This window comes from Passer domesticus, chromosome Z, assembly GCF_036417665.1.
Source record: "Passer domesticus isolate bPasDom1 chromosome Z, bPasDom1.hap1, whole genome shotgun sequence".
In the NCBI taxonomy this organism is placed as follows: Eukaryota; Metazoa; Chordata; class Aves; order Passeriformes; family Passeridae; genus Passer; species Passer domesticus.
The window spans coordinates 52,008,988-52,034,644 of NC_087512.1; the positions used below are offsets into that span (position 1 = coordinate 52,008,988).

A 25,657-nucleotide genomic window follows, 5' to 3' on the forward strand; every position below is an offset into this window, starting at 1 on the left:
TGCCCCAAAGCCAATGTCAGTTGAAAAGGGAAATTCATTACAGACTGCTGCAACTGCACTGCTTAGACAGAGCGACCACTGCCTGATACAAGGTGGCTGCAGAATGGCACCACTCTGCTGCCCCTATCTATAAACAGAGAAATATCCATTTCAGTTCCCACAATCGAGTATGTCACGGGTTACTGAGCGCTGCCTACAGCTCTCTGTGTGTGTATGTCTGTAAAGAACCAAACATGGACTGAATTATCTGCATATCCACAGAGCAGGAGCTCTGCTCCCAGTGGAGTCCCGGAGCTTTCTCAGCAGGCCTTGGCAGCCAGTGCTGAGCCAACGTGTGGCTCTGCTGCCATCCCAAATCTGCGCTTCCTGTGCCCAGCCTGAGTGCAGGTGGGGCATGTGCTGGGCGTGGCTGGGGACTTCCATGGCCCAAATCCTGCAGCATTTCCATCTGCTCATGGCTTGGGGTAGCACAAATCACAAAACCCCCATCGCAGCTGACAAATGGCATTTCTTGCAGATTGCCACACTGCTGATGGACAAACACACGATGTAGCTGCTGCTCTCTGTGAAGAGAGCTGCGGCTACAACTCACGAGAATCAATTTCCGCTGAAAAACAAAATTTATTTCAAATTGCTGCACCTGTGCTAACAATACAGAACTACACAAATCTCAATTTGGATTAAGAACAAGAATTTATTAGATTACTACAACCAGTCTATGTAAAAATATAAAAATACCAACTTCAGTTAACAAAACCTAATTTATTGCCAGCCTCTACAACTCACTAGATACAAAGATCAATTAGGACTTCAACAACTTAATTTATTACATATCACTACAAGTGTACAGCCCATATAGAAATACAAAAATATGCATTCCCTCCCCAAGGAACCTTGTACCAAGAACCTTATTGATAGAACTGTACAACTATATGACTCCATACATGTTTAAATAGTACTAAATACACACACACAGAAATATTTATATATATAAAAAATATATATTGTTATATATATAAATACCTATATAACAATCTACATATGTAAACAGAAATGAAATATTACATAATATACACTATATATATGAACAGATATAGGAACAGAAAGAAAAGGGACCCCAGCTGCCCCATCTTCAAAGCCTCTCCTGCGGCCTCTTCCTCCCGGGCAGAGCAGCTCTCCTGCACAGGGACAGCAGATGGGACATCTGGGAAGCAAAGGGAACACTCAGTCAGTAGGGGCACGTTTCCCTTGGCAGCAGCTGCACTTCCATCAGGGAAGAGGAAATGTCAGAGCCTCCCCAGGAGGGTCAGAAAGAGAAAGCAGCCGAGCGGGCCGGGCTGTGGTGAGCGCAGCCGCGGCGGGACCGTCCCGCAGCCCCGGCAGCCCGGCAGAGCCGGCACAGATCCCGGGCCCTGCCGGCACAGCTGCCTTGCCCAAGGACAGCCCTGTGCCAGCCGGGGCAGCTGCGCTGAGCAGCCCCAGCACGGGCAGGGCCCACGGCCACAGCCCACGCCAGCCTCAGCCCCACCCTGCCTCCCCGGCCCTGGGGCCTCACCCGGGCTCTCTCCAGGCTGGCAGCAGCAGGGCCCCGCTCCCTGCTCCTGCTGCTGGCCCTCGGCTTCTCCCTGCTGGCTCCCGGCAGTCTCCGGCGGTCCTCGTGGTCTTCATTGCAGCTGTGGCAAAAGTGGAGGCTCTGGAATTGGTTCCAAGGCCTGGCAGAGCTGCAGTCCCGGAGCCCTCTGTGCTCCCTGCTGGCTCCTCCATCCCCTCAGCCCCGCCATGCTCTCGCCAAACCCCCAGCCCCCTTCAGCTTCTCCAGCCCCTCACAGTCCTCTCACCCCCCTCAGTCCCTTCTGACCCATCCCGTCCCCTTAGACCCGCCACCCCCTCAGCCTGTGCCACTTGCCTGTCACCTCAGTGCCACCATGGCCCTGGGCTGCCCCACAGCCCTCAGCCCCAGCAGCAGCTCAGGGTCACCGTCCCTTCAGCGCCACCGCCCCCTCAGCCCCCTCAGTCCCCTCAGTCTCACCGTCCTTCAGCAGTTCCTCAGGGGACAGTGCCTGGGGCCACCGGCAGCTCCCAGCGCTCCAGGGACATCCGGGGCTGGAACTGCTGCTGCGCCCGGCCCGGCCGCCAGCTCGGACCCAGCCCAGGGAGAGGGGACACAGGGGACACAGGGGGAAAAGCAAGAGATGAAAAAGGCAGCCAAGGGAGGAAAGAGGTAAAAATGCAGCCTAAACCTACACCAACATCAATCTATTCACCTAAACATTCATATTCCTCTTACTATATAACTAGGCACATTTATAAATATAACTTTCTATATGTATTTTTTTTACTCTACTCTCATATATAAATTTAACTCTGAAAAACTATAAATATAATTATATATATAGAAATATAATGATATCACTTCTGTAATATATACTTATCCACATTTAACTATACAGATCTATAAATATATGCACATATAAACAGAACACTATAATGTATAAATGGAACTGTAAGCACTAATAAACAGAACCAAGGAAATCTATAAATATATCTTCAAACTGAGGAATTCTACCTGCCTGTTCACAGGCTCTCCTCTGACTCCTCCTGCCATGCAGGGCAGCCCTCCTGGAGACGTTGGTCAGATGGCATCTGGAAGCAAAGGGAATGCTGAGTCAATATTGGCCTCTCTGCACCTTTCCCTTGGGCAGCAGTTGTCTTTCTACCAGGGACTGGCAAAGATGGCCTGAAAGGCAGACTCTCACTTGGCAAGTTGAAGCCTGCTCTTCAAAGAGCCAGAATCCTTCCAAGTGCTCAAAAGCATGTTTCAAAACATTGAAGTATCTCAGTAAAGTCTCACTCGCAGTGCAAAGGGCACCCACGAGAGCTTGAAACACAGACAGCCCCAGCTGCCACAAAGAAACCCAGCCTTGCTCTTTCTCTGTGCTGACAGAGACCCGTCCCCACTGAAATGGCTGAAGCTCAGGGCTGCTGGAAGCTGAGTCATGAACCAGCTCCATTACCTGGCACCGACAAAGTGCCCTCTGCAGCGAGCAGCAGCTGCTCCAACTCGACCTCAGCTCTGGCAGGAAGAGCTGGGAGGGACAGAGCTCCCTACAAGGCCTGCAGGCTGCACCAGCTTGGCTAAGGAATGGATCCAAAGTGCTCCCTCTGTCCTCTTAGGTCTCGCTAATTCAAGCTTTTTCTTCTGTTACTGGATTTACTGCGATTTTTCAATCGGTTGGCCTCTGATGCTCTGCTCCTTGTTTTGCTTGTGGGTCAGGACTGATACCAGCAGACTGGTACTACATTTAGGCACTGATTTGGACTTCTACCATGAGTTTTTACTCCTTCTTTTTCCCCTGTTCCTTCAAGAGTCGCTCAGCCTGCCACCCCCCCATCACCCTGCAGCAAATTTATCCATGGACTTCAGCACAAAACTGGGACACCCAGCTTGGTGATGCAACACCTACAAGGTCAGGTTTATTCCCTGCTCTCTTGCCACAGCAGAGGACTCAAGTGTCAGAGCCTCTGGAGAAGCATGGAGGGCATGGAGGTCATGGAACTCAGGGAAGTTATGCCAGTGAAGGATTTGAACTAAAGGCACCAGGAAGCACCAGCCCTGCAGACAGGAGCTCAACTCTGCTCATCTCCCTTGCTGCCAGAGGCAGGCTCAGAGCAGCCATCTCACACCTCTCTAAACCAAAGTGGGCTGTGTCCTTACCAGGCTCCTCGGGCTCTGGGGAACTGTTCCTGCAGCTCTCGGTGCCAGATGAAATTTCCTCTGCTGCAGCTCTGTCCACAGGCTCCCCTCCTGAAGACTCAGGGGCGACACTAACATCATCCTGAGCAGAACCACAGAAAGAAAGGAACCCAAAGATCACTCACTATTTGGCTGCAATCACATCAGGGATACAAGAACTCTCATTCTCCACTCCCAAAGGACATGGAGCACGGGGGGGACACTGCCTACATGGTTCACATGACAAGCCTTTTAAACTCAGGATTTGGGTGACCAAGGTGAAACTGAAGCTCTTACAAAATGATCTTTGAGACAAAACATGAACACAGAAAACCAGAAGGCACCAAGTGAGGGGATGTGGGGGAGGTGCCCTCACGCTCTGACCCTGGCTTATCTCAGGAGCTGTGAGAAATCAGCCAGCAGAAAGCCAGGGGCTCTCCTGGCTGCCAGCACGGCTGTCAGCAAGGGCAGAGCTCGCTCCCAGCCCTGCCCTGTGCTGCAAACCCACACGCAAGGCACACATTTCTGCTGGGACTCTCACACCCCCACACACTGCTCACACAACCCATCACACCGTGGTGCTTTTCGGAGCCCTCTGCTGCTGCCCCATGTGGAGGATCCAGGCAAGCATTTATGCACCTAGGCTACTTCCAGGATCACATTCCTGACCAGTGGCAAAAATCTGTAAATCAGGAGGGCAGGAAAAAAACCAGCCCAAAAGACAGGAAAAGCCAGACAATCAAATACTGTTTCTATTCCACTGAGGAAGTCAATGTCCACAATGAAGCACCTGCAAATGCCCTTTGGGTAGACAGATATTCTCACTAGGACCAGTTCCAGAACATTCATCTCTTCTGCAATAGCCCGTCCATCAGAATCCTAAAGATTCTAAAGGTGGTTCCGAACCTGCAATGTTTCCTTTTGTTATGGAATAAAATGCTTCTGAAAGCTGCTATGTGTGAGTTTACAGAAGACAAAAGACGTCCCACTTGAGAACATGATAGTGGGAAATCCAAAAAATCCCACTCCCCTCCTTGAGTCTGCCCTGCCTCGATCATAAATGTACTGCAGGCACTGGGTCAGCCCATGAACAGACAGAGAGACATTCTTTGGCCAACACGTAGAATAATCTGCACAAGGACAGAGAGCTGCAGCTCCAGCCCAGCCCCACACACGGCTCTGGGAGCGCCCACACGCCCGGCAGGGCTCACACAGCAGCAGCAGCAGCTGCAGCCCAGCCCTGCTTTGCCTTGGCCTTCCCACCCAAAAGAGGCACAGCCCACATCTGCTGCTGGAACAGGCATGTCCCTCCCTGCACGGGACACTTGGCCTTCAGTGGCAATTCTCCAAACTCTCTTCTCTTCCTTCCCAGCAAACAAAAATCCTGCAAATCATCACCGCAAATGCCCCGGTAGGAAGGATTCTTCCCAGGAAAAGGAGCACTCAAACTTGGCCAACACAGGCTCACAACGCTCATCCTCACTAAGGGGGGGAGACTTTTTCATTTCCTCTTCTTTTACAAATCTTTCTTTACCAAGAACAATTAAATAACTAAGTAATAACAAAATAAGTTCAATTAGAGAAGCCTTTCCTTCTCAGCTATGTAACAATGATCAAAAGCTCACAGTCCAGCCCCTTTGCTACCCATCCAATGGAGTTACCTGAGCAGAGGCAGACCTTTCGGGCAGGGATCTCCTGATCTCCCGGATCATTTGCAGTACAGCAAGGCCGAGATCTGCTGGTGGCCATCCCTCTGCCCCAGGTGCGTTGTGTCCTGAGCTGGAGGCCGTCGATGCTGCACAAGCAGCACTGCCAGCTGGAGCGCTGGGTGCAGAAGTGCCCGGGGTGGCTGCAAGAATCCAAACACGTTGGTCAGGCTCCACAATGTGGCTCTGGGACACAGATCTCTACTGCTGCCTCGGATCAACCATCACAGGAAGCATGCAGGAAAAGCAGGCAGAGAATTTTTTGGCAGCCTTCGAGGTGCCGCTTCCTAATAGGCTTGACAATTTCTGACCGAGAAAGACAGAGCCTCGTGGAAAAATACTTAAGCGGTCACTTTTCCTGACCTTTTGGAAAAGCAAGGTTTCCTACCTCGTGGGTCGAAGGCCGGGGGCTGCTGCTCCCTGTGCAGCCGCTGGAAGCAGCAGGGCTGGAGCCGGAGCACCTCCCGGTCGAGAGGAGGCAGCTGCCCCCCGTACAGCTCCTGGAAGCGGCTGGGGGGTCCCTCCCGCCCGAGCGGCAGCAGCGGCTCCCCGTGGAGCCCGAGCAATTCGCAGGGCGGGATCCCCAGCACCTCCCGCTGGGCGGGCGGCGGCCGCTCCCCGTACAGCTCCTGGAAGCGGCTCGGCCCCTCCCGCCGGGCCGGCACCGGCCGGTCGCGGTGCAGCAGGTGGAAGCTGCAGGGCGGGCGCCGGGCGAGCAGCGGCCGCTCCCCGGGGCGCTGCTGGAGGCGGCCGGGCCGGGGGCTGCGCAGCTCCCGCCCGTCCGGCAGCGTCCGCTCCCGCTGCAGCAGCAGGAAGCCGCTGGGCGGGCGCCCGGGCGGCAGCGGCGGCCGCTCCCGGGGCAGCGGCTGGAAGCGGCCGCGCCCGTGCCGCCCGTCCGGCAGCGGCCGCGCCCCGGGGAGCTGCCGGGAGCCGCAGGGCGGGCGCCTGCGGCCCTCCCGGCCCGCCGCCGGCCGCCGCCTGTCGGCCGCGCTCCGGCGCCGGAGGCGGAGCAGAAGGTCGGGGCGGTCGCGGCGGAAGCAGGGGCTGCTGAAGTGCAGCCAGCCCCCGGCATCGCCCGGCGCAGCCGCGCCGAGCCAGCCTGGCACCCTGCGGAAGCCGTAGCGGTACAGCTGCCGGACGAAGCTGCTGAACTGCGTGGCCCTGAAGGGGCGCGGCACCGGCCCCGCCCCAGCGCCACCGCCCCCGTGGGCGTCGCCCGGGCTGAGCAGCTCCTGCTCGAAGAGCGAGCGGTGGACGAGCAGCCCCTGGGCGCGGCTGTCCCAGCGCACGGAGCGGACGCGGGGGCTGTTCACCAGGCGCCACAGCTTGGCGGGGAAGGCGCTGGCGCTGAGCCCGGCGGGCAGCGGCAGCTCCGCCATGGCTCCGATCGCCGCCTGTGGCCGCAACGCCCGCGGCGCGCGGCCGGAGGGGGGCGCTGCGCTCGCGCCCAGCGCGGCCCCGGCGCGGGCCGGACTTGGCGGGGACGAGCGCGGCGGAGCCGGGGCCGCGGGCACAGCGCGGGCGGGGCGGCTCCCGGCGCTGGCCGGGCTCCGCACGGCACGGCCAGCTGCAAACCCCTCTGCCTCTGGCTGCCATCGTCCTCCTGCCTTTGCTTTGCAGCACGCCCCCATCCAGCAAGGCAAGGAAGACAAAGAAACTGCTTCCCAGGCAGTCAGCCTCCTGCAGCTCTTGATGCCTGCGGTTATCCCTGCTCAGGTCCGAGACTTCTCGTTTCTCTTCCATGAACTCCATCAGATTCCCCTCAGGCCAATTCTTCAGCCTGCCGAGGTCCCTCTGAATGTCACAAGCATTTGGGCTATCCCCTGCTCCTGCCGGCTCTGTTTTGTTTGCAGGCTTGCTGAGGGTAAACTGCTCCTCCAGGCCGGCCGTGAATGAAGACATCAAAGAGTATCTGCCCCAGGAGCAGCCCCTGGGCGTCAGAGCAGACGCGACTTGCCTCCAGCTCTGCTTTGTGCCACTGATGACAGTCCTCATCCGTTTTTCAGCCTTCCTGTCTGGGCATTTTGGCAGTTTGTGTTTAAGGATGCTGTAGGCTTTGAGTGTCTCAAAGGCTTGGGTAAAGCTGCGGTGGGCATCATCCATTGCTCCACCCATATCCATCAATCTGCCTGTCCTAGCATGGGCATCAGGTAGGTTAACCATTACTCCCAATCAACTTCTCCATTTGTATGGAACAGTTTCCAGGATTAGTTACTCCTTCACCTTTCCAGGGGATGGAGGCAAGGCTGACTGACCTGTACTTTCCTGTCCTTCTTACTCTCTTTGAGGACATTCAGCATATTAGTGCAATTCTGGCTGTTTCGAGTTAGGCAATTCCAGCAAAAAGTAAGAAAAATGAAGCTCTTAATACAGTCTATTAAACTCCTCTTTCTGCTACCATTCTATGCCACAAGAAAGAGCTTGCTTTCTTTCCAGTGTTAGGCAAAAAAAAAAAAGAAAAAAAGAAAAAAAAGGAAAAAAGTCTCATTTACTAGAATGTAAATATGCCTATTTTTCAGGAGACACATAACTTAGATTTTCTTTCAGGATTAGACTGAGATGAAAGGATCTGAGAGCTTCCAGAATTTTTGGATATTTTGATATTTTTGTTGTCTCCAACTGTTTGGAAAACGGTTAGCACACGGTGAAGGTGTAGTGTTTTTGAAAATGCCATTCTGACGTTTTTCATGCTTGCATTGCATATTCACGTACCTACAGGAACTTTAGCAAACTTGTAGCACAGATTCATTACTTTCAACATGAGGAAATGCCAGAATTTGTTTGATCTTTTGTTTTTTATGTGGTGTTTCTGATTCCCACATTTTTATATGCATATGTATCTTTTTTTAGGATCATGGTCACAGACTCCGTTTTCCTTCAGATCCCAACATGGTCAGTGCCCAGAACAGCCAATGAACAACTAATCAATATTCTTTTTCATCTCTTTTGTTTAATAATAAACTCAGACACCATTGATCTTTTGGGAATCCAGGACAATACTTGTGTGCAAAGTTTGCAGGGTAGATTTAAGTATCAAGCCCTGTGAATTTTCTCTTCTCTCTTTTCCGTTCCCTTTTTCCTTCATCTCTTGCCTGACCTCAGGGCCCCTTCCCTCCTGTCAGGCCCTCTGTTTGTTGCACTCCAGTGAAGCTCTCAGCTGTGGGTTCCCCAGCGTGGCAGCTCCAGTCTTCAAGCAGCAGAACCCAGCTGAGGCTGGCAGCTCAGGCACCCCCTCGGCCAGCTGGGCTTTCAGCTGCCAGGGCAGCACGGAGGGAAAGGGGCCGAGAGAGAGCTGAGGACGCTGCCAGAGCAGCCCTTGGGCAGTGCAGGGGGAGGGTGGCTTGAGCTGCTGCTGAGCCCACTGCAGGTGCACAGGAGGCTGCTCCGCACGGCCGGGGTGTGCCGTCCATCCACACAGAAAGGCAGGGCCAGCAGGCTCTCATGGGGGGACAGTAGGCTCCATCCATACCAAAACTTCATCAGGCCTGCTAAAACCTCCCTTTGTTCTTCTGTTTGAACATTGGCAGTGGTTTAGCTTACAGAACAGAGGTTTCACGAGACAATTGATTATAACTTGTAAACACATTTCCATGGGTTTTTGTTTTGCTTGGGGCTTTTTAGTTTGTTGTGGTGTTTTACTTTAGTTTGGGGGTTTTGCAAGTGTGTGAGGCTGAACTGTGTCCCAAAGTTCTTGTGCATTCATGAAGCTGTAGAGTGCCCTCCATGGGAATCTCCTCGGCTACGTACAAGCCCAGAGACCAGCACGTGGCACCTCAGGCCGAGCACAAAGGAGCACAGGACGATCTACAGAGTGCTCTGTAACAATAGGCGCTTTGAGCTGCTGTCCAGTGTGCAAGAACTACATCCCCTCTTCTTCAGATTCTCCTAAAAATGCACACCGTTCTTGTTTTGTGTGATGCAGCTCTCTTAAACCCCTACTACAGTGTATGTGCACCAGCATTCACACTGATGTTTGCTAAGACAATTCTGTTGCAGCTGAAAAGATCCAGGTACGCTGCGCCCTGAGCAATAGCAGTAGATAAATGGACATAGAGAGACTTGAGGAGCAGAAGCAGCATTAAATCCATGACAATATGTAGGTGTGGAAATAGAGAAATCCACCCATGGTTGCGCAGCCCACGCATCTCCACTGGGTTCTGTAGAATGGCAGCAAATAATGCACAGGTATCGAGACCATGACTGACCCAAGAAGAGCAGGGAACAAGTTGGAAATGAGTAGGGAAAAAGAGTTGTGTAGAAGGAAATCATGCTGTGTAGGCATTTGTGTTCTTTCCACAGCATGTAGAACTTAGAGCAGGAATATACATCAGATTTACATATTCCTGTAAAGCCTTAAAAACATTCCTTTACATGTGGTTATTTACACAAACATACCTGTGAACAAATTTAAAAAATCCACAACTACATGTATCATTAAGCTGGATCCTCTGTAGATTCTCACATTAACGCTTGCAAAATTTAAAGCTCACAAAATGTAATGAAATTCCCTTTAAAACTGCAGAGAATGCTCCATGGCTAAGCAAGCCATTATTTGCTTGCTCACAACCATCTCTTCCTCGTCTGTCAGAGTCACTGATACATTAATTGCTTATCCAAACTCCAAACAGTTAATGAGTCACTCTGAAGATGAAATAAATATTAATGAGCCAATTTGAATGGAATTCATGTCCTCTGCCTCTTAAAGCTGAAGGTCTGTATTGATACCATGTCAGAATTAAGTCTTGATACCTAATAAATGGGAAAACATGAAATATGCCGACTAGGGCACCATGTTTCAAAGGATGATTGCATTTTAGTCTTGTTGGACCAAATCGGTGATCAAAGAGAGAAAGGACTGGTCAATTAGAACCGAGAAAGCAGGTGAAAGAGCTGTCTAGGTCTGGTGCAGCTGGACTTAAAAATGGAGTGTGTGGGTTTTGAAGTTGGGCAGGGATTCCAGAGCAGATGATTTTGACATAACATTACTAAATGCATGATCTTCAAACAAACACATTGGCAGCAAATATCGTGACATAAGAAATGTGATATTCCTTGCATTGAGCAAAGGAAGGGGAGAAGGAAGGCATGGAGTTTTTAGGGGTATCCAAATAAATCCACTTTATTCTGGATCAACATGGAATTTTCATGAAGCCAAAACCATTAAGTGGAGGCTTCTTCGGCCATTCAATTTTTTATTAAAATTCAGTGAAAGATACTATTTTGGAGTGTAAAAACTTTCATGTTGAAAACAGGAGTGTGCTGAGAGATCTTGAAGTCTGGGCCAATGGCAATTCACTGTTGAAAATCCAAGTCGAAAACTTTTCAAATTAAATGACCCAGGATGAAGTAGAAAACACAAGTCCTTACCTTGAACCTTTATGTGCCTCTTCTAACTCATTCCTGAAAGTGGTAGGCAAAGAGGATCCCACAGAAATCAAAGGAGCATCAGGGTATATCCCCGAAAGGCAACTGTAGGTGTGAAACGACTTGGGAGTTAGAGAGACATCAGTGAGCCACTTGTGAGTCAAACTGTTAGTGAAGAGCCCTTCTCCAAAGAAATGAGAGCTTCTCTCTGTAGCCATGATATTTTATGAAAAATCCTTTGCTAGGATTTTTCTCCTATTCTAGCTGAGAAGCCTCAGAAAAGAAATGTAAACAATTAACTATCTGATGTCTGTGGAATGTGGTCTGGACATTGTTTACCAACAGGTGCATCTGTGATTGGTGCATGTTGGTTGTTTCTAATTAATGGCCAGTCACAGGTGCAGCTGGCTTGTACTCTCTGAGAGTCGTGAGCTTTTGTTATTCATTCCATTGCTGTCCGTTCTAGCCTTCTGATGAATCCTTTTCTCTCTATTCTTTTCGTATAGTTTTAGTATATCATTTTAATGTAATATCTATCATAACATAGTAAATCAACCTTCTGAAACATGGAGTCAAGATTCGCAGCTCCTCACACAAAGCAGCAACCATGTCTCTGGAGGAAGCTGAGCAGCAGGATATTACGGCTCATGTAGCTGGCAGGTATAAAGCAGATAAAGCAGGGAATTTGTGGAAATGAACCCTGGTATTCACTGGTCTCAGAAGGATGAAGAACCCATTTTATCAGACTCTGGGTCTTAGTAAGAAAGGAAGAGACCTCTATTTATTATATCAGGCCCAGCTGTTCATGGTCAGAGGTCGTATCAGCTGCTCAGCAGAAGGCACAGCTTTAACTCCAGCTCATCACACCTGGAGGCAGCCCTGGAAGTGCTCCTGCACCTCAGCTGGTGCCAGAGCACAGGGACACCCGCACACCCTCCTTAGACCCCTGTGTGCCATAAAACTAAAGGCATCTCCCCGAACCAACCAGCCAAAGCAGCACTGAGCACAGAACATGTCACTGCCAGTGACGCCTGCATGAAAGGATACAGAGAAAAGTACAATTACAAAACGTATTGGGGGCTGAGTATAATACAGGAAAAATTCAGATTTTGGTACTTATCTTCATAAATGAGCATATATACTAGCTCTTTTCCCTAACGTGTGCTTAAACAGCCTGCACTTTCCATAGCAGCGTCCTAAAATGCTTCCCTTCACACATTCCCAGCTAGCAGAGCTCTCACACAACCTGTTTTTTCTCTTAAGTGTAAGGAAGGACTTAGTTGAGATGAACTGTGCTGCTTCCTCTGAAAGATACAAAATTATGGAAACAATATATGCAAAGTCAAAAAATAGGTTCTTTGAGGCAGGCCCCTGGTATGTAAAATAAGGACTGCATACATGTAGCATCATGTCCACATCAGATAACACCCAAACCATTTTCTTAGGTTCATGTAAAATACTTTTTGTATCTCCCAGAAATGGCGCAGCCAAATGAGGTTGCGCTTAGAAACAAATGCGTTCCTCACGGTCCAAACGGCCAAACAAATGACAGCTGCCAGTGACACTTTTCCTACGGTCCCGTTTGCCCCAAGCGCGGATAAAAGCGGCGTCCCAGCTGCTGCGCTCATTCCGGCCCGCGGATCCCAGCCTGCCCCGGAGCGTCAGGAGCAGGGATGGAAGCTCAGCAGCTCGGGCTCGATGCCGTGTGCTGCGCTCGGCGCTCCTGAGAGCTGCTGCAGGGCCGGAGCAGGCCCGGCCCGCGGGGAGCGGCTCCTGCTGCGGCAGCCGGGCGGCCTCGGGGCTGCAGGGGCAGCGGCCGGGCAGGGCTCGGCTCAGCCCCGGGCAGCGCCGCCTTCTCAGCAAAGCTCCGTGCCGGCTGCGGAGAAGGGCGGGGGACCTGCTGGAGAGATCCTGCAATGCCCAAATTCAGAGCCCGCGGCAGAGGCCGCCCGGGGCACAGCGACCTTCCCGTTGTCCTGCGGCCTTTTTGGGAACGATGCCAAAGGGGCCCGGGTCTCTCCTGCCGCCTGCGGGCACCAGCACGTTGCAGGGACCTGTCCGTCAGAGCAGGGTTAATCCGGGCTGGAGACTTCTGCAAACAGGCATCACAACATCCCTTCCCAAATTCCTCTGTGCTCAGGGCTGTGCCGGACAGGAGGAGCCCAACACCTGGGAAAAACTCCTGCACATTCACAGCAGCCTCAGCAGCCGTGGTTGTGCACACATTGCAGAGCAGTGTGCTTGTGAAAGCCAGCCTGGTAAGCGTTTCAAAGGTTTCTGCAACCAGTCAATAGATTGATCGATCAATCAATATTTTTCAAGGATTCAAAAAATAAGAAATTAGAGTACGAAGTCAAAACAATTGCGTTATGACAACCTACCTATATCCCAACTGAATTCTTGCATTATAATTTTTGTGGAGACAAACCTCCCCCAAACTAGGACAGCTGTCTTTTCTCTATAGGGAAACACTTTACAAGTAATATTACCACATTTAATAATCCATGGGTTTTTTGCAGGTTCCACTAAACACAGCCTAAAAATATATATAACAGAAAATAGTTGTAAGCTGAGTTATGAAGTTACAAAATGTAGCAACGGCCTGTTGTACCTGTCTGCGTACGTAAACATTTGCTCTCCCATCTGACGGCTCATTCTGCAAATTGCAATAAACAGCTGAATGCTCTCAGTAGCTCCAAGTCCTTCCTCTTACCATCCTGAATGGATGGACAAAATTAGCAATAACCAACATGAACAGCTCTTCACTTCTATTAAAACTTAACTCTTGAAAGATCCGTTTTTATTTTGTGTCTTCCAGGGGAAGCAGACATACCAAACACACAGGAGAACATAATTTTCCATGGTGCTGTTTGGTCTGGAAATTGGCGTGGTCAAGAGCTGCTTTCCTCAGGAACTGGTGGATAATCCATCTAAGCCTCAAGAGCTGCATAATGAGTAAAGCCTGGAAGGACCAACTTGCATTTCACGTGTTAGATGGTAATCCTTAAATACTCTGAGCGGTGTTTAATAAAGCAGTTAGAGGATACTGGAAAAACATCCTCTCCTGACTTGATCTGTGATGTGCAGGTAAGGAAAAATGTCCGTTTTCCAAACAGAAAAAGAGTGTTTACATTGAGGAATTCCCTAGACCTGCCTGAGAAAGTTGCACTTCCGAGAAGACAAGGAAGCAATCTAGGGATCAAAAGGAAACTTAGAGTAAGTTGAGAATAAAAACACAGAAACACATATTACAAACATTAACCCTTTTGATACACTGAATGGCTACGACTCTGTAACTTTTATTCCAAGTTGTACAAATTTTCATGTAATTTTTTCACATTTATTTTTAAATAAGGCTGTACAAATAAAGTAGGGAAAAGCACGAAGTACAGTTAACATTGTCCACAGAGTGCTGTTAAATACAGGCAGAATCAAATAGTGTCAAACTATGTCAAGCAATCTCTGAAGTCTGCTAGTAACTTGCTGACCAAAAGGAATGGTAGGAAAACCAGAACAAATGTAAGAAAGACAAGACTGGCTATCACATCTGGCTATCATCTCTAAATATCCATGCATAAGTGCCTTCTATTATGATAAAAACGTTTGTCCTGTTCAGGTCTGTGAAAGGATTCTCACTGACTGCAGTGGGTTGGAAATTGCATGCTTTGTGAAAAGATGACAGAGAGAACATTAAAGTGATCTGGATATCCTTTGTAATCAGTCTCTGTTTTCTCCAGTAAAAATGAGATACATGCTTATAAATCACAATCATTCCTCTGCTCTCTGGAAATCTTATTTTGGTATTTCACATCACTCTTCAGATTGAACTTGCTGTTCTCCTTTCTATTCTTCTAGCAGTCACATGAGTAGAGACAAAAGTGCTGACAGTTCACAGGAAAGAGTCAGAAAGTGCATTCCACTTGTGTGGTTGTTTTGTTTTTATTGCTACATCACATCCATGTGTGACCCTCTCCTTAAGTGAGTGTCGCTATAACCATTCATACCTGCCAAATATCACAGTGATTCAGCAAAGGGATTAATTTGTTTCAGAAGTCAGACTCCCAAAGTCAGTGCCCTTCATGAAGCTGTGTTTCCACCAATGGAGACCTCCTCAACAAAGCCTCTTGGGTTTATCCTGGGAGTCAAGAGCAGAAGTGCCAGCTGAGCACATCTGCAGCTGCCAACATCTGCAGCCCCTCATGCCTCCGAGCTGAGCTAGATTTTCATATATCTATCTATATCTTTATATATTTATATCATCTATCTATCTATATCTAGATATCTATATCTATCTATATCTATATCTATATCTATATCTATATCTATATCTATATCTATATCTATATCTATATCTATATCTATATCTATATCTAATCAATATTTATCTGTTTAAAGAAGATGAGCGTACCTTCAGCCTCAGCAGCTCATCTCCTGTACCTGAGACCCCTGCCCTGAACCCCATGTCTGTAGAGGTGTGCATGGGTGAGAGTGTGGTGTGGGAGACCTTTTTCCTTCTGGAGCAGCAAATGAGGCACAACATATCCCACAGGGTAGATTAAATTGAACAAGATGCCCACTTGAAGGCACCTGAACCGAGGATGAGATCTCCACCAGCTCTACAGGCAGTTTGGACACCCAGCTCCTATGGAGGCACAGGCACATGGAAACTAAAGTACAGCCCAAAATTATTAAATATCAACAATAATACACCTCCTTTTTAGTGGGGGAAATAAGGACTGCAAAGAACATGCAGTCCCACTACAGAAACTTTATGGAGCTGCCTAAGAGTGTTAGAGAGCATTTTTAAGGGGAGATGCCATTTTTTATTTGCCTGTCCAAAAGGACATGTGTGCTCTGCAGGTCTTGGGTGGTATCTGTAGGCTCTTTATGGACATGTTGCATTTAAAACAGTATTAGATGGCTGTGCTGAGACCACAAGAGTAAATTCTAGATACCTGGTTATCAGAGGCTTGGCAAGCCTTCATGTGCAAATCTTGGGGCAACCCAGAAGAGCAAAGACAAAACCTTAGGCAAAAGTGATTCTTGGTTTAGATGGCTTGAAAGAATGGAATGTGAAGAATGTTAAAGCTTTTTTAGTATTACTTTTCCTAGATGGAAACCATAAAATCAGTGATCTAAAATGTCTCTTCCGATCCATGGCTGCACTATCCTATTACCAAGAGCACAAATATTAGCTGAAAGAATAAATCATGCTGCACGTGGATAATCAAGAGATTTTAGAATGTGGTCTGAACAATAACAAGTCTTTGATATGGAACAGCATTGCTGCTGCTGCCTCAGCAACCCCCAGATGAATGAGGAGAATAATTAACTATGCAATGATTAACTATGACTTTTGCTGCCGTTCTAAACAGGATATGATGATACTGGCCACTTGTGTTTACAATTCTGCAATAGTGTTGCTTAATTGTCATTTTATGATTTCTTACCGAATCTGTTATCCAGCTTTTTTCTACTGGCACATTTTCTCCTTTATAGCCATGGCAATTTCAGAGGTTTGGTTTGCTCTCAGCAAATTTGCTGCCAGACTGCAAATCAGACCTATGTTTACTTGCAGTGCTGACCGGATCCTGGGAATTCCTCGCCATGGCAGTCTGTGTCATTTACAACACTTCCTGATACTTCAGTGACAAAATCAAGTGATACTGGTTCCATACTCAAGCTCTAGCAATGTGTTTATCTTTGAAGTCTGTGGGCTGAGACTAAAATAATCAGCATTAGTTATTCAGCAACATACAAGAAGTGATGAGTTTTCAATCAGTATAAATCAAATTCCTATAAAATACATTTTAAGTATAACTAAGATGGGCAAGATAAGCTCTTCTTATTGTTATCAAATGCTTCTTTGAATCCTCAAGGGTCAGTGTCTCTTATCTCCATCATTGATGAGATCTTCACGTTAACTGCTGTACAACATCATACAGATAGTTTGTTCAACCCTACTGGCAACAATGTCTGGTGTTTACCACAGATGATGTGTCCCTTTTGTTCTTCTTTGGTGACAATTAAAATTATTGCTTGTAGACTCCTACATCAAACATCAGGGTTGTCAATATTTTAACAGATTAATTTTTCAAAGAACAGCAGTGTTTCTCTTCCTGATTTTACTAAATAAGAAGAGAACATGAGGCTAGCAAAAAATAATTAGATGAGAACTTGTTTATGTAGAGCGTTTATTCAGTTGATACTTCTTACCAAGTACATATATACATGATTTTTAGGTAATGGTGTATTTAACCAAGTGACGTAAAGTAACTCCAGATTGATGTAAAATAACTCTCAGGTCATAGCTTTAAAAGATTTGCTCTCCTCCCTTCCTTTAATCTTTCTGTTCATGAGAGTCGTGGATAGTTATAAATGATAAAGAAGTTCCAAGGTATCAATTAGTCCAGTGGAATACTCTATTTAAATTAAAAATCAAAAATATACCTATGCCATGTTTCCTATGGAAAAAAAAAAAAAAAATAGAACTCTAGTATTTTAGTCTTGGGCATTATTCAGATTTAATGGAAATATTGCACAAAATGAAATCGAATTTGGATTCGATTTTAAACCAGCCCTGCAACTCTCATCCTTACTAGTTTTAGCAAAGTGTCTTTATACTATAGGTACTCAGAAAAGAATTTCAAATAAATTTCTATGGGACTGTGCTGCTGTGAAACAAGTACACTTTCTTAAGTTTACCCTTTCTTCACACAGATGTTACAAACAGAAAATTACAAACATATATGTGTGTATATATGTGTGTGTGTGTGTGTGTGTGTGTGTGTATCAGCTGAAGGAGAGAATGCACGGTTCTAAATTTGGAGCACCACCTTTGGAAACACAGATGGTACTTAATGCAGAGACAGTCTAAAAAATTAAACATCCAGTATTAGCAGTGGGCCAACAAGTTTTGATCTGGTATAATTGCTATCATTTGTAATCAGGTTCGCTTCCTGCAGTGGGTTGTGGAGGAATTAGTAAAGCTAAGAAGATCTCTAGAAAGCTGGGAAAGCAGGCCTTAGAAACAGAAAGAGCCAAGACACTTAGAGCTATCTGCAGCTGCAAAGTCTGAAAGTAGAAAATGTTACAATAGTAGAGCAAGTGAGGATATTAAACAAGAGCTTGAGTCTTAGGCTTGGCTAAGATAGACTTTTAGATGGCAGGAAAATATGCTTAGCAAAATACTAGAAAGTTTTAAGCTTACTAATGGAACATTGTGTATTGTTAATAAAAAGAAGACACGCAAGCACTGTGTGAAGCAGGTGTACGTGTACTTTTAGTAATCAGTTAAAACAACTGTCTGTAAGCTTTAGCAATATGCTATTGGCTAAAAAGTTTTTAAGATGCTCTGTAAGAAAGAAATCTTTGGCTGCTGCTGGCTGTACGTGAGCTTTGCCCTCTGCCTATTGTCTCAACCATGTAACGAGGCTGATCCCGCCAATAACGCTCAAGTCTTGTACCCGAGCAGCCCCGGCCCGTTCATGAAAAGGAAAAACACCGACACAGCTTGAGGCTTAGGAAGGCAAAGAGAGCCTGCAGGGCAGGTGGCTGTGCTGTGACTGCAGCAGCAGGAGGGATCACCTCGGGGCTCAGGAGGGGCTCCGCTGTCCATCCGCGATGTGCCCGCTCCTCCTGCGTCCTGCGAGTCCTTCCCTGGCAGTGACAGCGGGAGCTGCTCCCTGCCGCCGGCCGGCTCCTCTGCCTGGAGTCCCTCCGAGCTGTGCAGTACAAGATCCCTCTTGCCTGGAGCCAAATGTGTGCCTGTGCCTTGGGCTGGCTTTGCCAGCTCTCTTTTTCCAAGCGTGTGACTCCCAGGCTTCTGCCCCAGCCCAGGGATGTTTGTTATTTCCATCCCCAGCTAGTTTGACACGGTGAACAATTGTGGTTTTACCTAAGAGGTGAATCAGTAAGGTTGTGGTGCTTTCTTGTATACAATGTCCTGTTAGGACCAAGAAGAAGCTGCTCCTGCAGTTTGGCTTGTGGCTGTTCCTGCACCATTTGCTCCACACGGCATGACCAAACAAAGTCTATCCTTTGCTTTACTAAGTTTAGGCTACAGCTTAGTGCAAATACATGTTAAAAGAGAAGAAATGCCATAAATCCCCTTACATTTTTCCCCTCCCTAGCCAGGGTGCTGCCTGAGGGGGTTCTGGAGATGGACCACAACTCTCAGACAAATACCCTCAGATGGATGTTTCACAGACAAGACAGGTCTCTTACCCACAGCTGGACACACCTGTGAGGAATTGGGTGCCACGGCCTGTCACACACTCGTCAAAGCTTCAGGATCAGTGAAGAAATAGGGACTAACATTGATGTGGTCGCTCATCACGGAAATGAGAAGTGCCCCAAAGCCAATGTCAGTTGAAAAGGGAAATTCATTACAGACTGCTGCAACTGCACTGCTTAGACAGAGCGACCACTGCCTGATACAAGGTGGCTGCAGAATGGCACCACTCTGCTGCCCCTATCTCTAAACAGAGAATATCCATTTCAGTTCCCACAATCGAGTATGTCACGGGTTACTGAGCGCTGCCTACAGCTCTCTGTGTGTGTATGTCTGTAAAGAACCAAACATGGACTGAATTATCTGCATATCCACAGAGCAGGAGCTCTGCTCCCAGTGGAGTCCCGGAGCTTTCTCAGCAGGCCTTGGCAGCCAGTGCTGAGCCAACGTGTGGCTCTGCTGCCATCCCAAATCTGCGCTTCCTGTGCCCAGCCTGAGTGCAGGTGGGGCATGTGCTGGGCGTGGCCGGAGATTTCCATGGCCCAAATCCTGCAGCATTTCCATCTGCTCATGGCTTGGGGTAGCACAAATCACAAAACCCCCATCGCAGCTGACAAATGGCATTTCTTGCAGATTGCCACAGCCACACTGCTGATGGACAAACACACGATGTAGCTGCTGCTCTCTGTGAAGAGAGCTGCGGCTACAACTCACGAGAATCAATTTCCGTTGAAAAACATAATTTATTTCAAATTGCTGCACCCGTGCTGACAATACAGAACTACACAAATCTCAATTTGGATTAAGAACAAGAATTTATTAGATTACTACAACCAGTCTATGTAAAAATATAAAAATACCAACTTCAGTTAAGAAAACCTAATTTATTGCCAGCCTCTACAACTCACTAGATACAAAGATCAATTAGGACTTTAGCAACCTAATTTATCACATATTACTACAAGTGTACAGCCCATATAGAAATACAAAAACATGCATTCCCTCCCCAAGGAACCTTGTACCAAGAACCTTATTGATAGAACTGTACAACTATATGACTCCATACATGTTTAAATAGAACTAAACACACACAGAGAAATATATATATAAAATACATATCTAACAATCTACAGATATCAACAGAAATGAAATAACACATAATATACACTATATATATGAACAGGTATATAACACAAACCTATTTATAAATATACAAATATCACTGTGCCAAGCTAAATATTCACACAAATGCATCAATACAAATGTGCAGCTATACATCTGGATACATAGGTAAAAATAATTACACACAGAAATGGATCAATATACAAAAACCACCATAAAAATAGACATATCTACCTATACAAATACCAATACACCTATATAAAGAGCCATAGCTCTATGACTGCGTCAATAGACATAGATGGCAACCAAAGTGTAGACATAGGAAATAGAACTAAAACCAGATATAAAACTTACAAGTACACTTAGATACATATATACACATCTAGGTAATAAGAAACATATATGTATATATACATAGCATACATCCACAAATATAAGGGACATATAGAAATATGCAGCCTACATATAGCCTACAAATAGCAGCCTACATATGTACATGTCTATCTAATAATCGCTGTCCACGTGCAAGTCCACGTATCTTTAAAGAGAACTCCAAGCAGAGGGACCCCAGCTGCCCCATCTTCAAAGCCTCTCCTGCGGCCTCTTCCCCCCGGGCAGAGCAGCTCTCCTGGACAGGGACAGCAGATGGGACATCTGGGAAGCAAAGGGAACACTGAGTCAGTAGGGGCACGTTTCCCTTAGCAGCAGCTGCACTTCCATCAGGGAAGAGGAAATGTCAGAGCCTCCCCAGGAGGGTCAGAAAGAGAAAGCAGCCGAGCGGGCCGGGCTGTGGTGAGCGCAGCCGCGGCGGGACCGTCCCGCAGCCCCGGCAGCCCGGCAGAGCCGGCACAGCTCCCGGGCCCTGCCGGCACAGCTGCCTTGCCCAAGGACAGCCCCTGTGCCAGCCCCTGTACCAGTTCATGATTTGTGCATGCACACCCACCCACTGTCCTTGCTCTCCTCAGCACCTCAGGGCTGCTGTTTGCACAGAACTGGGATGAATTTAACTCGACAGAGCCACAAGTGGGATGTCCAGCTTTTCATGAACACTCATGTGGCAAGGAACAACACAGAGCCCTCAAATCACATTATCACATGTCCTTTCATTCCTGCTGGGCACTGAGAAACTCTTAAAAGCACCAAAGACACAGAAAAGAGGTGAGAAAACTGGCATTATGCTACTGCTGGTATCCTCATGGAGGAAAATCTGTTGGGTTTCTTAAGGTCATAGCTTTCCAAAAACTAGGAAAAAATCCTACTGCTCAGCATCAGTAGCCCAATTGTGAATGGTTTCCTCTACTTGGCCAAACTGGGGTGTTAACAGTGGTCTCCATCCTTGGTTCAAATCACCTGCCCTCACCTGCAGACAAAAGCACCACCACCAGCAGAAGCTACATCAGTCAATTGTCTCAAAAATCTGTGTTAAGTTTGTGAGAGGAAAGAAAAACATGTCTGTTGTGGTTGCAAGTGTCCCGTGATGACAGAAGAGATGAATCTGACTCCATATTCTTAGAAGGCTGATTATATTATATTATATTATATTATATTATATTATATTATATTATATTATATTACATACTAGAACTATACTAAAAGAATAGAGAAAAGAATACATCAGAAGGCTAGACAAGAATGAATAATAAAAACCTGTGACAGACCAGAGTCCCGACACAGTTGGACTGGGATTGGTCATTAAGTCAACACAATTCGCATGGGACCAATCAAAGACGAACCTGTTGGTAAACAACCTCCAGGCCACATTCAAAGCAATCAATAATTATTGTTTACATTTCTTTTCTGAGGCTTCTCAGCTTCTCAGGAGAAAAAATCCTGGCAAAGGGATTTTTCAGAAAATATCATAGTGACACATGTCAGACTCTGGATTAATGACAGGACTCTGTGAAACAGTTGCAAAGCAAAGGGCAGCAGCTTCTCTCTGGGACACTCCTTGTGCTCCAGGGCAGCCGGGCTGTCCCAGCTGCCCAGGACCCGGCGCTGCGTGGGCTCTGCAGAGCTGCACAGCGGGGAGGCAGCTTCGGGCACCTCAGCCCCTGGCCAGGAGTGGCTTCTTGCTCTGGAGGGCTCCCTGGGGGCAAATGCAGACTGCTGGCCTTCTGCTCTTGGCCCTAGCCTGGCCTTGCAGGGCTAATCCTGTTCCCTGTCTCAAATGTGCTAAAGACAGACTTGTTTGTTTCCAACTCTGCACAGCATTGATTTGCACCACAAAATACTGAAGGACTGAAGGCCAAACTTCAGACCCTGGCTGAAGCCTCAACAACAGAACCTGAGCCAAAGCTGCCTTCTAGGTGACCTTTCCAACCAAATGTTCTGTGTATCTGCTCCTTAACCAAGTCTTGCTATCAAAAGGATCAATGCACTGGGGAAACACCTCTGCACCTTTCTGCAGTAGGAAAATGGACAAGGCCACACCTGGCCCTGGCTCCTCCTTGAGCCCTGGGCAGGCTCGGGGAGAAAACCAAGAGGAGAAAGAAATCAGATGTCCCCCAGCAGAAGCTGTCACGTTGCCTGTGCAGCACTGTCAAAGCCGGGCTGCTCTCACAGCGCAGTCGGAAGCCTCGTGGCTGGCAAAGGTGGAGGCTCCGCAGGATTTCCCAGTTCCCGGCCGTGGCTCTCCAGGGCTTGGCTGGGACAGCTTCCCCCAGCTGATGTGCGGCTCTGGATGAAGGGGAAAGCATTGGGGTGTCTGCTGATCTATCTTTCTTAATCACTAGAGGCAACCTTTTGTAATAATGCTGGGGTGCATTGCTTGGCTTCTCCTCTTCTGACTTTCTTGCATTTTGCATTACAGTAAATGACACTATTCCTCCAGCTGGTGTCTGTGTCTGCATCTCTGACCCTCCCCACCATCAAAACAAACACAGCCAGTTTAGCACCAGACCTGCCTCTCTGCCAGCCCATCTCTTGGAAAACACCCCTGATGGCTATCTCTGCAAATGAAATTCCCACTTGGCAACTTCCTTTTCTGCAGGTGGGTGAGAAAAGGAGCCACTCCCAGCTCTGGACACCTCTGGAAACCAGCTGCTTTCAGCAGTCACAGCCCTGAAATGTCAACCTCCTTCCTTAACCTGACACTGGGAGCTCCCACCAAGTGGCCTTTTGTCCAAGGATACGCACATAAGGGCTCGAGGAGGGAGCAGTTTGGAACACAACTCCTCCAGAGTTTAAACCTGCCTTTATCAAATGAACACACACCAAAGGGAAAGCAGGCAGGAAAGAGAAGTCCTCTCCCACAACAGCAAACTCTCTGCTTTTTTCTGTTCCAGCTGGAGAGTGGAGCCCATGGGCTACTCTGCATTTTGGGAAGAAGCCCTGGGAAATGGCCTGATCTGGGAGCCCAGCAGAGGGAAGTTTCCTAAAGACATGGAAAAGATTCTCTGGAAACAAAAGGTTATGGCACTATTTCTGCAGAAGAGGGAAAAAAAAACAATGGGGCATTTCAAGACGTTCCCAGACTGAAATTTGTGTCCCAATGTGACAGCCCCAAAGTATCTGTGGCGAGTCAGGAAGCTCAGGAATGAACCTGCAGGGCTTGGATAAACATCATTGGTGTGCGTCCCCCAGAGCACAGGCAGCTCCCCAACAAGACTTCAAGGCTGAGGGACAAAGCTTCCCCCTTCAGCTCTCCACAGCAGCTCTAGGGAGTCTCTCTCCATTGCAAGGTCTCCTTTGTCAGTCTACAGTGACAAGAGCTGGCTGCAGGAGGCATTTGCATTGGAACTCTCCCCAGATGGGGGGAAGAAGAGGCGATTCCGGAGGAAAGCAAAGTGCAAACCATCTGGGAAGACACCAGCATGAGTCCCCCACAACTCTAGGCCATTAATTGGTGCCCAAAAAGTAGGTACTAAAACAGTGCTCCATAGTGTGGGGCCCACAGGGCAGGTATTGGTTTGTTCATCACCAGCAGGGAGGGGGATAGCTCCACCACAAACTCACTCGCCCATTCTTCACACAGTACTAGTTTTATACTTTTCTTACTTAATGGGCACATTAAGCTTTCCTAACCTTCATCTTGCAGCATATTTTCTAATTATATGATTTAAAAGCCCTCGTGGCACACTTGCAGTTTCTGCACGAGGTGGTCATCACTCTCCTGCTGGTCGTTTTGGATGAAGGCTCAGAAGGCTTCCTCGGGCTTGAACTTCTCACCTCTCATTTCTGCACAGTCTACGAGATTGTCTGCTCAAACACCAAGTGGTTACCATTTGCAGTCAGCTTGTTCTGCTAAATGTGCTGATTTCTAGAAAGCGCTTCATTCCCATCCCCTGTTACAAAGGAAATGCTTCTTTCAGCACAGCTACAGCTTTTAGCATAGCTCAAGCATTTCCTCATTGCCTTGCCACCAAAAAGAAGCGAAGTAGGAGGGGGCAAACCAGGGAGGGTGATGGGGCAACATTGTCTTCTTGCCCAGGCATTATAATTCCTTGGGTAAAGCAGCATCCATCCATAGGCCAGCACTTTAGCTTGGATGACAATGCTGACAAACCTGCTGCCCATCCCTGCTGCTGTAGCTGACTCTAAATCACGAGAAATGTGCCAACTCTGCCAAAGACAGGCAGACACGGTGAGATAAAAAGAGCCAGTCTGCTGAAAAGGAGACCAAATGGATGTTTTCTAATGCCCCCTTTCCATCCTTTCCCCAGCCAAGCCAGAGCAATGTCCTTCCTCTCTGTCACCGATGGTGACCCAGGGATGCAGTGTAGGGACAGAGCCCGCCCTGGGCAGGAGCGGCGTCTTGCTCTGGGGGGCTCCCAGTGCCCTGCCCTGCCCTTCCCTGCCTGTCGTGCTGATTTCTTGGAAAAATAAGGATATTGATCTAGTACCGGTATGCAACTGTGACGGACACAGACGCTCTAACAGTTTAAAATGAGAAAGTGTATGTTTATTGCCACGCTGGGCAGCGTGTGGGATAGCTCCCAAATACACACCACACTTTACAGGTGATCACAGAGCTGTTTTATCTGTACAAGTATTGAATACCCAAAATACCAATACATATTCATAATTTTGGTACATCCCATTCGCTGCTTCATATGCTAGATAGTTCAAAAGCTATTAAGCATGCGTAGTTTGTTCCTTGAAATGGGCCAGTGGTCCCTTTCATGTGGAGGGGTCCCAAAATGAGGAAGTAAACTAACTCTGCCTTGTTCTGACCACCCTTCTACCTTTTCAATGCAAACATGGCAAAGGAACCCTTGGCAGAACTCCCATTCCCTGTCTTCAATTGGTTTCAGAACAGAGGAGGCCCAAAACTGTCTTATGTTACTAAAAGCTATTTGTCAGTTTCTATATTCTTCATTATAAACCCAGCTGACCCAACATTGTGTTGAAAAGCAATCAATTATTAGTTGACTACTAACTCTAAACTTCATTAAGGCCTACCGGATTTATTTTATTTAACTCCAATCAAGCTTATCTCTAAGTAAAATCTTAGCTCCTCTAAAATGTCTAAATTCCTCCAAGTTTATGTTCCAGCGCCAT

At 47.7% G+C, this 25,657-nt stretch overlaps 1 protein-coding gene across 1 annotated transcript; it reads right to left on the reverse strand.

The window, feature by feature from the left end:
• Nucleotides 1–715: 715 nt before the first annotated feature.
• Nucleotides 716–6,818, reverse strand: LOC135291233 (uncharacterized). The gene is made up of 6 exons (XM_064405264.1): nucleotides 5,828–6,818; nucleotides 5,395–5,582; nucleotides 3,716–3,836; nucleotides 2,030–2,643; nucleotides 1,556–1,673; nucleotides 716–1,204 (listed from the first exon to the last, which is right to left on the reverse strand). The coding sequence occupies exons 1-4, from the start codon at nucleotides 6,816–6,818 to the stop codon at nucleotides 2,633–2,635; spliced, it is 1,311 nt and encodes a 436-aa protein (XP_064261334.1). The 3' UTR covers nucleotides 716–1,204; nucleotides 1,556–1,673; nucleotides 2,030–2,632.
• Nucleotides 6,819–25,657: the final 18,839 nt, after the last annotated feature.